This window comes from Pseudopipra pipra, chromosome 3 (genome assembly GCF_036250125.1).
Source record: "Pseudopipra pipra isolate bDixPip1 chromosome 3, bDixPip1.hap1, whole genome shotgun sequence".
NCBI classification, from domain to species: Eukaryota; Metazoa; Chordata; class Aves; order Passeriformes; family Pipridae; genus Pseudopipra; species Pseudopipra pipra.
The window spans coordinates 74,445,015-74,462,227 of NC_087551.1; the positions used below are offsets into that span (position 1 = coordinate 74,445,015).

At 33.4% G+C, this 17,213-nt stretch overlaps 1 protein-coding gene across 2 annotated transcripts in view; it reads left to right on the forward strand.

Moving 5' to 3' along the window:
* ASCC3 (activating signal cointegrator 1 complex subunit 3) overlaps positions 1-17,213 on the forward strand; it is a 262,911-nt gene that overhangs the window by 117,534 nt on the left and 128,164 nt on the right. For both annotated transcript variants that reach the window (XM_064649888.1, XM_064649889.1), the window contains exon 14: positions 15,875-16,009. In XM_064649888.1, the coding sequence (XP_064505958.1) occupies positions 15,875-16,009 (135 nt within the window). The remainder of the gene's footprint in view (positions 1-15,874; positions 16,010-17,213) is intronic.

Sequence of the window (17,213 nt, forward strand, 5' to 3'; positions counted from 1 at the left end):
AGATGTACGTGTGTTTTCATTTTTTAAGACTAAGGCTGGTAGGAGGTAGTTGCATTCTACAGGCATGTGTTTTGACAGATGGAGAGAAGCTTTTTATGTTGATTTTTCAACATTTGTCTTCTGCAGGACTTCAAGTTCTTCATTGCAACTGGGAAATTAAGAGTTGGTGATTCAGTCTTTAATTTTGATCCATCTGCTCAAACTAATGAGATATCTCGTTTGTAGGCTTCACTTTGAATTACCAAATGCAACTGAAACAAAAGCATTTGTCTTATAACACAATTCTCCTCTTGTTTAGCTTGAAGAAACTTGATAGATGACTTGCCCTACTGAGTTTTCTAGCATTTTTTTTCTGGAAACTTCTTATTGTGACTGAAGAACTAAGATCAGAAAATGTCCCAAAGGTCTTCAGGTGTTTTTTAAGTCAGTGTGCTCATTTTGTAGAATTGCTAACGATGTAGAACTCCATTAGAAGGTTTCTCTGGCAGATCCTACCTCTTAAGACTGCTTTCAGTGAGAACCTCTAGTGGTGCTAAGTCTGCTTTCCTGGAACTGTCCTTCCATGCTTGATATTAGCTGGTGAATATTTAGTTTCATGTTGTACTTTGAATCTGCTATGTTCTGATATTATCTGAAAAGATACTAGGTCTTCTTGGATTGATTTTTGGAGTTTTATTTTTACCTCTATCAAAGATTCTTTTAATGAAGAAAGAAAAAATTGTGCACCATTTGTCAAAGAATGCGACTCCAGGCTCAGTTGCAGGTAACTTATTTTTACCAGCAGCTCTGTTCCAGGATACTGTTCACTTGAAGGCTAGGTGAAGGCTGTGACTGAAATTATCATTCCCTGTTATTACAGCTGTCTTTTGCCAGACAGTCACCAGTCGTGGGCCACATGCATTAACAGCTCTAATTCAGCTACAGAGCTGAAAAAAACTTCGCATTTTACAGCCCTTTGAGAAGGGCATTTAATGGCAACGAGTTCTGGTGTGCAGGTAGCACCTTTCTGAGACAGTCTGTAGAGAACCTCACAAGATCAGCAAAGACAGTGAACTATCTGCAGTGACTGAAGACTGCACTTATCAACATCATTTTTAGAATAAATTGAAACATTGCATTATTAGCCAGTTTAGGACAATGCATATCATACTGTCTTTATCTTCACAATTTATGAGGGCGAAAACACCTTTGTCATGTTATGATTTGAGAAACAACTGTATTTTTAGGAGTTTTGAGAAATAACAGTATTTTTAAGGTTATCCCTCTGAAATATGTCGTGTCAATTTTGACTTTATGTTAAATTCCTTCATCTAAAAAATGTGGAGCTGTTGCTGTCTTTGTCAAGGTTCAGTTGCTTAAATTAATATCCTGAGGAGTTAACTCTTTTTTACTCTGACACATAGATTCACTTCCATTATATCTGCTGCTCTTACTGACTTTTGCTGGTTTATCTCTTTAGCTTGGTTAGCAGGATGTTCTTATGTTTCTTCCATTGTCCCCATCACCTCTTAAATACTTCTGCTGTTCTGAGTTTGTCAGAACCATACTGTTTGCTATCCTTTCTTTTTTCCTTATTTTATTTTGTCGGAAGATTCAATCAAAAAAAGTAAATTTCTTGTATTATAAATTAGAAAAGTTGTTGCTGAAGTCCTTGGAAGCTTTTGGATGAGGTACTTCCTCAAACTGCGCCCATACAACTATTTTTGGCCACATTCTCCAGGCTGCTCACCTCTTTTGGGATTTTTTACAGCATTTTCTTGTTCTTTTTTTTCCTCATAACTGATTCTCTTTGATATCATTTAAGCCTTCAAAAGAACTTGCGTTTTTATTTTGCTCTTGGTGTTGTTTCAGCAGGTCTCCTCTATTTGTTGTCTGCACCTTACTTTTCTGTAAGGTTTTTTTTTCTGACCTTCAGTACTCTGTTACTCATCTTCAGTCAGAGATATCTAAGTTTCAGTCCTCATTCCTTACCCAATGCACTTTGGTCCTTTGCCATTTTTTCTGTTTATTATTGGAGCGCCTTTAGCATTCTCCTGTCTTCTGAAACTTGCTTTTAAGACAATGAATGCCTGCTTTCCCACTGGTTTTGAGAGTTTTCTGTGTAAGTCTGACATGACATTATCTGTTTTAACTTTTCTTCTGTTAGCTCTGGTACTCACTGAAACTCTTGCAAATTCATTTTCTCACTGAGCTTGGTATCTTCAGTTCATAGCAAAAACTGACTGTTCCATGGAAGTTCTAATGTCTTTCTGCAGTTCTCATTGACCTTGCTGTTTGTGCATGCGTTAAGACTCAAGGTGTCAGTACATAAATGCATCATGGCTTTACAAGAAGTGGTTTCTTTAGGCAAGGAAGAGCTTTTCAGGTGGCCAAAGATGCCAAGTTGTCTGTTGCTAAGAACCTGGACTTTTGAAATGCTAAATAGCATTGAAAGCCTCACCACAACATCAAAAAGGGAATGCAGTAATAGTAATCCTACAAAATAAGCAACAACTCCACTTAACTTGAGTGGAGCAGGTTTTAGTAACTGTAAACCAGTGGAGACAAACCAACCTTTTTTGAATTAACATGCTAGGAATCTCACTGCTGGGACTGAAAATGTAGACAAAAAATACTTAAAACAACGAACGGCCTTATACAAACCATCTGTTCTCATTGATGCACTGAGTGGTGATTTTGGACTGCCCATTTTGTACTTATCTCTGTTCAATTTTCTTAACTTTTGAAGAAAGTGCTATTTCAAGTACCTTAGTTTCTGAGCTTTCGCTCTTCTCATTTGAGCTAGTTTCTTACATTTGGCTGGTTTGTGTTCTCTTCTGCTTTTGCTTTTGCAGTGTTGTCTCAACTGCATCTGATATACCTGTGACAAGCTTTACCTTTTATCTTTTTCAAATTACATGAATGTGCAGAATACAGCCGTGTATACTGGTTAAATTTTTAATTAGTCTATGCACTGGGTGGTTACTATGCAGTTTTCTGGAGATCAAGATTGCTTTATTAATTAGAATTTATGTTCTTAATTAGAATGTTGTTCTATACCACTGATCTGCATTTAGTTCACTAGAAATAATATTGAGGTGTGATATATTTTTTTATTAATTTTGGAATAATTTCTAAGTACCACCTTGAACAGAGTTTTAATACTTTACTCTTTCAAATCAGGATTTTTTATGTCATGGGTCAGAAACAAATTACACTTGAACTTATACAGTCAGAACTGGTTCGGCAATATATATTACACATAAAACATTCACTTTGTCTGTAATTGTTCTCTACTTGCAATACTTGAATTGAATCTTGCAATACTGAGAAGTGTCATCTTGGTTTTCTTACACTATCTTTAAAAAAGAAACAGAAGAGCTAATTTAAATCTATTATATTAGATTGTCAGAAGTGAATTTGACAGGTATTAATTTCATCTGTAAAAATGATGGATTAAATTTCTTTATTATCAGTTTTCCAGCTGTTATTTGGTTGCAGAAGCCGTGTGAAGATAAAAGTTTAATAAGTTTAGTTACTGGAACTGTTGACAATGCTTTTATAGCCATGTCATGAGATAAGATTTAATAAAACAGCATTTTCTTCAGAGTTCTCTCTGGAACTTAGTACCTTGAGAATTAAACTTGTCCTAGTATTTTTTTCCCGGGTAAAATAGTATTTATAGCATACTTTGGACAAATAGCTCTGACAAGTTACAGGAATTTGTTAAAATGTGTTCTTCATCTAGATTTTTTTTTTTTATTCCCAGACATTCATCTTAGAGGTTAAAAAGCTTATTTCAGCCTGAGTTTTTGTACCTCTGTGTCTGTACAGATTGCTTCTCCTTCATCATCTGGTGTGGCTTATTTGCATATATATGTGTATATATTGCTTCTATATTTATATATGCACACATGTATGAATAAAAATACGCAAATACAGAAGGTAAAGTGATCCGACAGGATAGCTGAATTATGACTGATGATTTTAAATGTTATTTCTCTGTCAACTGATTAAGTGAAGAATTGAGTTTTAGGATAGTTTTCTTTTGCAGTTTTTGCACAATTATGGCCATTTGTATGTATGCTTTCTTTAACAAAATCGCAAACTAATTCAGTGCTGGTGCATTACTTTTATATTCTGCATCTTCATCATTTATTTACGCACTTCATTTCCACAATAACTACCTTTTGCAATTTTAGGGATATAACAGTTAATATAATCTTATGCCTGTATAAATGAAATTTTGTATCTTACTTTAATTAAAAATCCTGTTTTGATGTGTTATGTAGAAGATACACTTCAAAAGGTGTTTTATAGCAGATGTTTCATATTATTGTCAAATGATATGTACGTACTATTTTCCTCTATATTTTCTAGTTGAATCTATTTGGCTTTAAACATTTACCTTGTCAGCTGCCTTTATGAACAGCTGAGGAAATTGCTGGAAATGGATGCCATAACAAGTTATGTATATGAAAAACCATAAGTCTTCAATTAAGTTGCTTTCTAAATGTGTGCAATGTTTCTATGCCTTATGCTAATTTTTGCATATATGCTTGTATTTATATAGTAGTTTGTCTGCATGTGTGTGCTCAGGTGTTCACAATGAATTTACGTAGACCAGAAGCACCAATTTAATATCTTGCCATTAATTATGAGTGCATGAGGTGTTCATTTTATGTCTGTAGTCTTGCACAGCTTCACAGTGTTGTCAGTATTGGTAATACAAATGTTTAAGGTAGCGAGTGCTACTATATTTTAAGAATAATTCTATTATTATTCTTCTGATTTTATGAATTTGCATTGAATCATTAAAACAAGAAAAATCAATTCCAGATGAATAAGTTCTCATAGCCTAAAATTATATTTAAACAAAGTAATAGATGGTTACATTTTGAGCCAGTTGGCCTTTTGTGGAAGACCTAAGTGTTAAATTATAGATGTACGGCTTACAAGTATGGTAAAGACAACTTGACCAGTCTTGCAGCCATATGCAATAACTTTTACTGGCTCTATGTTAAAAGCTGTTTTTCAAACATGATTCTGCAGACCATTAGCAATCCAGAAGATTGTGGAAGTCTGTGGATTCCTGTCAGCTCTATATTGTTTTCCACTAAGAATTCAATGACAAGATTAAATGATACTCCAGAAGACATGTTGAGTATTGTTAGTGGTTCAAAGCTTTTGAAAACTCTTGCCCTATAGCCTTGAAAGAAAATGATCTGTGTGCTTAGTTTAATATAATAGATAGTATCAACTCATAAACTACCTGATTATTGTCAAAGCATATGTAAATTATTCTAAATGTAACAAGGCAGCTACTGTCCACCAAGACCTTAGGCCTGTCACAGAGTTTTAACAGTTGTAATTAGAGAATCCAATTAGTGGGTTTTAATTTGAAATATACAGGATGCTGTAGAAAATAAAGTATTTTGAGGAATCCATGAGGATGAGAAATAAATTTTCACTAAGATGCATTAGGAAATTCCTTTGACTTTATACTTCTAATCGCTTTCCAAAGTATGAAGTTTCTCACATACACAGTGGTGTGGTACTGAAAAGATGGTTCCAGAATATATTACATTTGTATACTTGCATGCATTTTAGTCAGGAGGTATTTATGACATACTTATTTAGAGTAGGATATTTTGAGAAGGACTAGGTATATAAAGTGTGGGTTTAGGAGAGAGATACTCTTTGTTCTAGCACAGTTTACTACCATTAGCAAACTATTGCATTATTTAAATTCTTCATAAATTTATTAAGTTTCATATTAAAAACATTGCTTATACTTGAAAACAATTCTTTGCTTTTCTGATGATCTAGAGAACTTGTTGATTAGGAGCAAAAATCTGGATAAAAGTCTGTTTTTAAATTGGTACTGATAAGAAATAAACTAGAACACATAACAATTCTTTCTTTAATTGTTTAGTAAGTTTATGTTACGGAATCGTACAAAACCAGAAGGTAGAGAGACTGACATGGAAATTTTCTTAATCTTCTTTACTTAAGTAAAAGGAATGGGAATAGATATAAAGGTTTTTTCCAGTATCCTCCATGTTCCTTTCCTTTAGGAAAGCTGAATAGAATCTGCTTATCACTACTGACTCCTGAGTTATTTGTGCATATTATGAATGGTATGCATGTAATTATAAGTAGATTTGAAAACATAAGAAGAGAGACAGTAGACATAATTCTTATTCTGGAGTGATAATTGTTAAAAATGTAATTTATTATAACATAGAAACATTTTATTGTACAAAGTCAAAATAGTTAATGTCAAAACCGGACAAAGGGAAATACTTGAAACAAATTATTGCATGATCTTGTTTTTTGAAAAAAAAAATGCAGTGAAAAGACGCTTGTAATTTTGAAGAATAATTGTCGTTCAGGTCCATTGGCATCTGCAAAAACGCAATTATTAACTGCCTAATGACATATATTTGCATAGAAATAGACTAGCTATTCCTGCTTAATTTTCTCTACAAGAATAGTTATTGCTATTTCTATTCTATCCTGTCAATTAAAATTCAGAATAATTTCTACTACCTATAGGAGTCAGTAAAGCATTGTTTGTTTGTCTTATTCTAATTTGCTCTCTGCTTTAATTTTCACTCTATTCATTTTTCCTTTGCAATTTGTAATATATTTGGCTAATGCTACAAATGGAAGATAGCATAGATCCCATTATACTGTTCTGAAACAGGTTTTCTTTAGTGTCCAGAATCCATATTTAAGCATTGATTCCAAAACTGAGTATTTATTTTACGTCATCTAATATAATTAAAAATATAATAAAAGAATATTGTAAACGCAAGGGCTTGCATTTTTAAAAGTATTTAATAATTTAAAACTTGCTGATGTGCATTAAATCAAACTATTTCCACATTAGTGGAAAATGTATGTAACTGTTGTACAAAAATATAAAGGCAGAGCCATGACATTTCGTATGGGTACTTTTTACTCAGAAGCATCCTCCCATTAGTGCTGCTGCATACACACTGGCTTTTCTTCAGTGTAAAGGTTTGATGCTATCAGAATCTCCTATTTTAATGCTAGAGGCTCAATGTCAAACTTATGGGTCCATAACTCTTTAATCAACAGCTTTGAAAGGAAATGACACCAACCCCTTATATCTTTCAATTTTAGTAGTGGCAGAGGACACATTGTCTCGTTTTACATGAGCATGACTGGGTGCCTCTCTGAAATACCTGTGCACTACAACATGCAGCATATGGAACTAAAGGGAGAAATCAGGGGTCTGCATCCAGTTGCTGAGCTAAGACCGTATTGAGATCAGAGATGTGATATGATGCCTCACATGACTGAGTGCTGCAATGGGTGGAAACAGAATCTTGAGTAAGGTCAGAGTTAGGGTGGTGAGAAACTTGCTTGTATGTACAGCAGGGATAGCTGGACCTCTGTCTAGGGATGGCTAATAAGCCACCTGAGAGTTTAGGAGGAGGATTAGCCAGCAGACAGACATAAGCAACATTATTGGAGGATTTTGTTACAGACACTCTGACCAGGAATAAAGTAAATGAGGCCTTTTTCAGATAACTAGAAGAAGCCTCATGTTTGTAGTCCATGGTCTTTCTGGGGGACTTTACCATCCCAATATCTGCTGGAGAGACAACACAGCAGGGCAAAAGCAGTCCAGGGAGTTTCCAGAGCGCATTGATGACAACTTCCCAGCGCAGATGATTGAAGCTGTTGAAGGTTGCAGTGACCATGCATGGTGGAGTTTAAGATTCTGATGGAGGAAACAAGGCAAAAAGCTACATTGTCCTGGCTGCAGGACAACACTTTGGCCTTTTCAGAAATCTCCTGGGAAGAATCCTATGACAGGTGGCCTGGGGGATTTTCAGGGATCAGATCTACCAAGCTCAAGAACAGTCCATCCTGACATACAGGCAATCAAGCAAAATGACCCAGAGTCAGTCTGGATGAGAAAGAAGCTCCTGACAAAACTCAAACATTAAAAGGAAGCATACAGAAGGTTAAATCAGGGAGAGGAAACTCAGGAGTAATACAAAGAAAGATGATGGTATTTCAAAATGTGTGTGATAGAGCCTTTTTTATGGATAGATTTAGAACACACAAAGCAAAATGTACGAAGGGCCAATAGGAAAAAAATATAGTTCCAGTGTCCTTACCATAACTCTTTACACAGAGTTTCATGAATGGCCTGAAGTTGTGTCAGGGGACAACTGCCCCAGAGGGTGGTTGGTCACTGGAACAGGCACCCCGGGGAAATGGTCACAGCACCAACAAACAAACCTTTGGACAATGCTCTCAGGCACATGGTGTGATTCTTGGGGTGTCCTGTGCAAGGCCAGGAGTAGGACTTAGATGATCCTCTTGGGTCTCTTCCAGCTCAGAAGATTCTGTGATTCGTGAGCAATAAAAAATTAGATGGGACTTTGCAATATAACGTTCATTAGGGTAGTCACATCTTAAATAAATATACATTTCCACATTAAAAAAAATACAAAAATTGAAATTATAGGGCATGTCTTTAAAATGTGGTATTATTGTCGATAAATAAATGAGAAACTGCACATTATGATCAAAAAAATATTTGCGAAATGGAGTTGTTACCCCTTAAAACCTGGTATATCTAAATAGAAATATAATTAGATAAATAGATGTTAAATAGATTTTGTAAATTAGATTACACAGAGATTTTTAAAAAATCTTAGGTTTTGTTTAAACAGGGATGATCAGACATAATTTATTTGAGTGAATAGTTAAATTGAAATTTAGAGAGCAATTAGTGGTAATCTATCAAGAGTTCAAAATATATCGCTTTACTGTTCTGATTAGCTGCAGCAATATTATATATTTCTTTCTTATTAGTTTATATTTTCTGTTAAAATATTGTATGGTATTGTGTGGCATTGTTCTTCAGCACAGTTTCCTGAATGTTTCTCTTGAATGTAGAGATGTTTTAATGGTGACTGCTGCTGAAAATTTTTTTGGCATTTTTGACTCCTCGGACTTGAATGAAAATTCCTGTATTCTAATGCACATTATTTAATTGTATGTGATGAGGAAATGCAGCCTGCTTTTAACTCGTGAAGAATTTTTTATAGAAAAGGAAGGATATATAAAATGTGTTATTAGGACTAGTTTGTAGGCAGCTTAGTAATCCAGTTTTCTGTAGTGTTAAAGAAGATCTTAGTATACATGTGAATTATTTCAATATTTCTTTGAAATACAAGATGTACTAACATTAATTAAAATAATTAGCAAATAAATTCAAATTCTCATGTTGCCTTAGTAAGTGATGCAGCCTGTTCACTTTTCCATTCCCATGGTGTTGCTTAATATGCGAAAAAACTTAAATATGCAAAATACAAAAATCTGCTGAAGTAGAAGTAAGATTTCTACGTTATAGTTATTAAGCTTTAGTATAGGCTAACTTATAAAATTTCTTATTTCATATACTTTATTGCTGTTCTTCTAGTTGCTAGTTCTGGATAGTTTTTCATGAGTTACTTTCACGAGTGATTTAGTGAGAGGAAGGGGAAGTCACATTTATACACTACCATGCTATCATTCAGATCTGGTAATCATGACTTACTGATTTTTCAGTATTTTTGATCAAGAGCTATTATGGAAGTTTGTGTGTTGTTTTTGCATAGAGTTTATTTTTCCTTCTGTAAATGTTGAGCACTGCAATTTGGAACTGTACCTTGCCAGTTAGGGAGAAATAGCAACACAAAAGATAAACAGTTTTATTATTCTTTTGAATAAGGCTAGATGTTAGTGAGTAGTACTTAGTCTAGGAGATGGTACCACTTAATGATGTGCAAAGGATGATATTTTTAACATAAATAGGTGCCATTAACACTCCTTGGGGAAAAGTGTTGAAACCTTATTAGTGATTGAGTTTTGTAAAATATTTGGAGGAGGTTTCATGCTGACCTTAAGGAAGAAAACATTTGGACAGATTAATCTGGTGTTCCATACCCCGAACTGTTCATTTTCAGTAGAAGTAGTACCCAAGATCAAGAACTGGATAGCACATAAAAGAACATATTATAAGGATTTAGCAGTGTGAAGCCAAACAGTGTCTTGAGGCTAAAATATAGACACTTGTTTCTTTGCTATAAAATGAATATCAACATTAAACTAAATAAACTTATTCTTTCATCTTAATTTCTTTGAAAGGTGTGATGCAAAGTGGGTGGCAAAACCTAGGCTTTCTGTCTTTGAGTAGAGGTGTTAAGTTAAACAGAGATGCTGAACTCAAGCATTCAAGTGACCAGCACTTTAATAACAAGATGGAAAGGTACCTGAAAGAGTGAGTGTGCTTCCCAGAAAATAATTATGCACCATTTTGACCTTATCATAGAGAATATCAGTTTGAAAGACGTATTTTCTAGTAGCACAACTTAGTGCAAACATCTTTACTGTCCAAGGCAGAAGAAATGTATTTCAAGCACCGGATTATAAATTTTCAGTAATTATTTTTGATATTTTTACTATGTGTATATGTGGTGTGTTTTTTCTTTCTCTTCTAAGTGAAAATAGAAGTCCTGCTAGCATCTAGTTACATATCTCTGATAAAAGTACTAGTTCTTGTAGGTATTTTTAATAATAGCACACTTTTTACTGCTTTGATGATGCACTAACATGTTTCATAAAGATTAAAACCTGGAATATGCAACTCTTGGGGAATGCAGGCAATTCCCATTGTGAATTTTAAACAAAGTGAAAAAGTTTGATTTGTTTTATGTTTTGAGAAAATTTTGAGGAGGTAACCTAGCTAGAAACATTTGCTTTCTCCTTTCTTGTATATTTTTTATTATTTAAAAGCTTTAGTTTCAGGAGAGCAACAGCAGACGCTTTCAGCACTAGGGCTATATATACCAGAGCTAGCTTTGAACTGCAGATTACAGATCTAATTACACAGCTTGTAACTGTGGAACCGCTTCTCTCTCTTCTAAATTACTTTTCCTAACTTATTTGCATAATGTAATGCACACAGATTTTGCCACTGAAATATAATATTCTCTGACACAGTTAGGACAGGCTAAATTAACCCTCTAAAGACTATATTGTTGTTTTACAACATATTTGGTAAATGCTTACCAAAGTCATTGGTGGAAAAACATTCAGCAAGGTGTTGTATGTCAATTTTTAGCTAGGGCTGGTTCATTACAAACATTTGGTGGTGTACAGAGATTACAAGTAAACATTAGCCTTAATACTGGGCACCTCTAATCAGCTAATAAAGCAGTCTTTTTTTTTAATTACACTGGATGTCTGTCTGCCTCTCACTGAGAAGTTCTTTTAATTGTCAACAATTTGTACAATCATTTTAAATTTATTTAGCTGTTGATATGTGATCATGAAATGCATAAAAGTGAATGAATTCAGGTGTGCATTATTACTTTGAAAACAGAGGGAAGTAAATTTCGTAAAGAAATGTGGTACACATCTGAAAATCAGGTATCTGTAAGAAGGGATTCTGGGTAGAGGACAGTTACACAATGCTTGTTTCTTAATTATTGTTTGCACAATAACATCTTAACATCCTTCTGACTGAATGATTGCTGTGGTGTCAGATACTGTCATACATGTGGGCAGAAGTTTAGAGAAATCATAACTGAAGTTTTATCAATTCTGTACAAAGCCTCTGCTAACTGAAAGCAGGAACATGTGCGCTTTATTGATTATGGTTGATAAATTTATTGAAACTTATTGACTACAATAATTAAAAGAGAAGAGAAAGGGAACTTGGAGCACAAAATGCCATGTGGTCCCAATTCATCTGTCTTCCAGTTCTTGAAGCATATATACTGAGTGCCTCTTCCTATCAAAGTTTCTAAAGCTTCCAGCATTGTTTCTAAACGTTTATTATGACAGGCAGTGATCAGAAAGGAATATTTTAGTTGTTTTTAGGTAAAAAGCTCCAACTCTCTTTTGAGAACTCTTGACATTCTCAGCAGCAAGAAGAAAATGTGATGTTTCTCTCAAACATTTTGATTAGTGTTTTCATGGCTTTTAAATATTGGATCAGTGATCCTGCTGTTAACAGTGGTAATATTCCTGGGCTTTTAACTGTACCCATTGCACAGTAGTTCTCTTTTGTTTGATTGGTTGTGCTTTTTCCCCTTTTCTTCTTCACTTGGCTATCCAGTACTCAGGACTCTATTATTTCATTTTTGCCAAGAATTCAATTTTTCTAGAAAATGCAAATTTAATTTATTTATGCTCTTATTTCTTAGGACATTTTGGTCTTTTCTAGGACTCCTCATATCTATGCTTTTAATATCTGCATTCCTTGAATTCATATGTATCTTATATAGCATCTCTAGTAGATGACTGCAGGTATGTCCAACTGTACAATTACATTATTAAATCTTCTGTAGTGCTACATACTACTTTTTATCATTTTTTAGAATTAACCCTCAAGTTTGTCATAATTTCAAATAAAATAAAGGGCCAGACTTTGAAAAAGGGTTCAGATTCTTTTCTACTGAGACAAACTGGTTATTGAGTGATATGTTTTAAAGTATGTTAATTGAAAGGAAAGTATTGCTAAAGTAATGCTATGGAGTCATTTTAGCCACTCAGTGGCCAAGATTCAGTTATAGAATATACATACATTTATATGTTTGTATAATATTCTATAACAAAGTGTTAGCTATTAGATTTTATTTCCTTATAGAAGTTCTTATTGAGTTTCTGATACTTCTCTATGACTAGTAAAAATAAAATATGAATGCTACTGCTTCATCAACTAGTGTACTACTTTTAGCTCAGTATCATCCCCAGAAAGATACTGGATCATGTTTGCTTTCAAGGTAGAATTAAGAGCAGAGAAAAAACCTGAAAAATAACAACAAATTTTCTTCTAAGTCTTCAAAATAATATATCCTTACCTTTTTGTTGTTGCTTGTCATCATCTTAGCAGGACCAGGACATCATGGCGACAGCTGAATTCAGAGTAGCAGTTCCCAATGGCTCTGCCTGATTATGACTGGAACTAAGAGGGATTTTCCTCTCACTTAGAGTTTCAGGAATGGATTTTCTCTACAAGCATTGCAGTTACTGTTCATTCATATAATAATTGAAAGAAAGATTTTTCAATCAAGGGCCTATTTTCTACTATCAACTTTTCTGTGACTAGTAGTCTGTGCTCTACTTTGTGTAACTTATTCTCATTTCCCTGACAGCTTTATTTACTTTTTTTTTCATGTAGCTTGTTAGGTTTGAACTTGCCTTCTAATATGATCCTTTCTGTGTATCTTATTTAAGCAAGCTATAAATAATTATACCCTGATTAAATATAAGTCTATTGGACATACATACGTAGTTGTGTGCAGATTTTCTTGCTATTTTATTTGTCTGGTTCTATTAGTTCCTTTCAAACTTTGAAAGAATTCCTGCTTGTGGCTGATATTTTAGCTTTGTCCTTCCAGCCATATAACTCCCACCCACTCCAGAAAATTCAATCAGACACACTTTATTTGGTCTTTGATTGAGAATTTTAAAAAAGTCAGGAGACCAGTAAGATATTTAGTAATTTTATGTCAAAGCATGCAGAAATATTTTAGTCTAATATGTTTGAACTTAACTGATATTAATGCTGTGTAAACACCATTCTCATAGTTGCCATTTTAGATTGAAGTTACATGTAAGGATTTCAAATTAAATTGAATATAAAACACTAAAATACACTCTAAAGTGAATCACCAAACCTATCTTGTGGTTAAATCATAAAACTCCTTGCTCTATATGTGACTCTTTTTTTTTTCCCCAAGTAATCAACATGCCAAATGTTTTTACACTTCCTTACTCAGGAGCTTCAAAATTACCTGGATAAGAAGGATCATTCCTATTTCACCTTAATGCCTGATACTGTATTTCTTTGGTTTCTCAACTTTCAGAATTTAGCTATTTTCTGAAGATTAGATTTTAATCTATTTGGCAAAGAATCAAATGTTAATATAACTGCATTTAAAAAGGAAACAAATTAGTGGACTCTAAAATCAAATTGATTTTAAAAGTGATTTTTTTCCATAAAACCTGTTGATACACAGTTTATAATAAATGCGAATTCACTGAAGAAGATGTGGTGAATCTATTAATAAAAAATTGTTGTTTGGAGTAGTTATGTATTTTTATTCAGACTTTCTATAGAAAAAAACTACAAAAAATGTAAATAGACAAGTAATCCTTAAATAATTAATGGAGAAGGGGCACACACTACTTTTTTTATGTTGTGATTCTCTTTTTAAAAAATATTTTGCCAATATGTTGTTTTTAAGTAAGAGAAAATTGCTATGTTGCTAACTGTGACTTGTATCTAAGAACATTTGTACCAGTATGAAAGCTAATAATTGTATGAGCCACAGTGTTATTACATCAATGCTGGAAAGTTATCAAATAAGTTAAAACAGGTAAGGAGTAATTGCTCCTTGCAACAAATAGTTATGTCCACATTGTTTCTCTTTTTATGTCTTTTCTGTATTGGTACCTGAAATAATTTACTTAGGTTTAATTATGAATTTATAGATTATATAAATTCCCAACAGTTATGTCTTCTTTTATATAAAATTATATGTATATTATAAATTTATAATTAAATTAGGAATTTACAAATTAAGAACAAAGGTTATAACTAGTTTATATCCTAAATGCTGCTACTTTCTTAACAGTGTTTAATTTAAAATAATTCAGTTATATACTGCAAGTATCTACAAGCATGGTGGTGCCTAAATTAAACCCACAATTCTCAGAAATTTGACATATCTTACAATTCAACTAAAACTATCTTAAAATAGAACTGTAACTCCATGATTACATTTTTAATGAAAATTACATCAACTTGCAAAATGATGTTTGCTGTTTACTCAAGAGCCAGGTACTCAGACTTTTCATTTGTGAGTTTTAAGACCACAGAAATTGTTGTACTGGATCAAACTGAAAAGCTGACTGACCAATTATGTGTGGTCAATTTAAGCAAACCTTGGACAATACAAAGTGCATAGGGGGACAATATAGACTATTTTCCGTGCTGTACCTTTCCCAGCAGTACACGATTAACAGACATTCAGAACTGTTATTACACTGGAATTGGATGGTATTTAACCACTTTTCTCTATCTCTACCAATCAGGGTGAATACTGATGCTATGATTCATCTTAAATGTGCCTCGCAGTGAACTTTAATATCAGTTTATATTGCTTCATGTACATATGTAAAGGAATAAGAATTAACATCTCATTCCTGTGTCTTGGTTCAGATACCATATGTGATTACCACTCAACTCTTAGTTAATACATTCAGGGAAATATCCAATGTTTCTAAGGTATCTTACTGAATGATAGTATGGTTTAATACCCATAATCATATCTGTTACATTAAAAATTGTATTCCCATATGTGTTTTTCATTTGTTGGTGCTTCATTTCATTCTTCTCTTTGATTGTCCAGTGGATTGGGACTGCAATATCCTTCTGAAGCTCTTTATAATCAGTTTGTGTTTCAGCTGTCCTACCATCAGGATGTTTATCACCTCACTGTTTGCTTTCCAGATCATTTAGAATGTGAAAAATAACAGAACTCTCTACTTCAATGTTAATCTCACTACTTTGTGAAGATGAACTGTTTATTGCCAACAATTGATCTCTTTTTTTTTAAGACTAAAAAATTTAAAAAAAATACAGCCTTCTCAAAAGCTCTTTGAAAGAAAATATGAAATACAGGCAGGATGATCCTTTAATTTCCCTTAAGCGACATTAGGTTTCATCCGTACATCATGTATTAACTAGGTTTTGTTATTAGCATAGGGAATATTTTGTAATTAAAGTGTTCTTGTTATTTGATTAAGACTTTTTTTATTTCTTATTGACCCTCTCTCTCTCTATCTAAAGGTGATGGTGTTCGTTCATGCTAGAAATGCTACAGTACGAACTGCTATGGGTCTTCGAGAAAAAGCAAAAAACAATGGTCATATTTGTCACTTCTTGTCACCCCGAGGATCAGAATATGGTCAAGCTGAAAAACAGGTAAGTGAATAATTTGCACTGATAGTCTTTTCGGTCTTGGAACTGACGTTTTCACAAGACAATCCAAGATGGGAATAGATGAAGCATTTTTGAGCTTCTGGGCAGATATATTTTGCTTTGAAGAGTCATGTGAAATTGCTGCATTGAATAGGGGAACAGAAAGAGTAATGATGAAGGAAGAGGAAAGTCCTGTTACTTTCAGTTCATTAAGAAAAAGCTGATAATTGGCTCTGTTTTATGCAACTTGTACTACTTGACAGTAAGGTTCATGTAATTTGCAGTCCAGGAAGTCCCTAAACCACCAGTTTCAAGGAATATGCCAGTATTCCTGCTGAAAGAATATTTCCAGAAAATTCATAATTCTGTATTGTATGTGGCTTTTACATTTGCTGATATTAATTGAGGTCTGAAGATGAGAATTAGCAGTGTCTTATTAACATCCCTTGAAAAATAATGTTCTCTCTCCCCATCTGATTTCTCCCTGAGAACATAGAGGGGATACTTATTCATTGTAAAAAGTTTAATGTGCGTATGACATACCTTCTATCACTGGGAAATATATTGATGAACTCTTAAATCTTTTGGATCCCTGTGAATTAAAATTTAGTGAGGGTTTTAGGTTCTTGTGTCTGTCTTTAGTTGTAATAAATATGTTACCTTATTTTATACCTTTGAAGAGAATGTGGAAAGATTCATTCAGTCTTAGTAATTATGAATGGAGCATAGATGTTACAGATTTCTGTAATGTAGAGATATCTGAAATGCAAAATCAGAAAACTTTGTTCTTTTTGTCAAGATGCTTCTGAGAGCTATAATAAATATTTTAAAACTATGCTCTTATAAGTTATGTCCTTACATTTCATAAAATAGCATATTAAAAAGCCTCTTTTTTTCTAGTGGAGGCTAGTACCTGCTGCATTATAAAAATAACATCAAACCTAAACCTGGAGACCCCATGTTTCTACTATAACACTGATAATTAATGCTTAACTTTTTTTTCATTAGATTTCTTAGAAAAAAATCTGAAACTCTTTCTTTATTAAAAATATTAGTTTTTTAATGCTAATATAAGAAAAAATTAAGCTACTGAAAATACCAGTACTTATTTAAATGGTCAAAATTATTGCTAAAGTTAAGAAAAATTATATGCTTAGTTCAACAGTACATATTATGTGAGGTATCTGTCAAAGAAATATTCATCCAA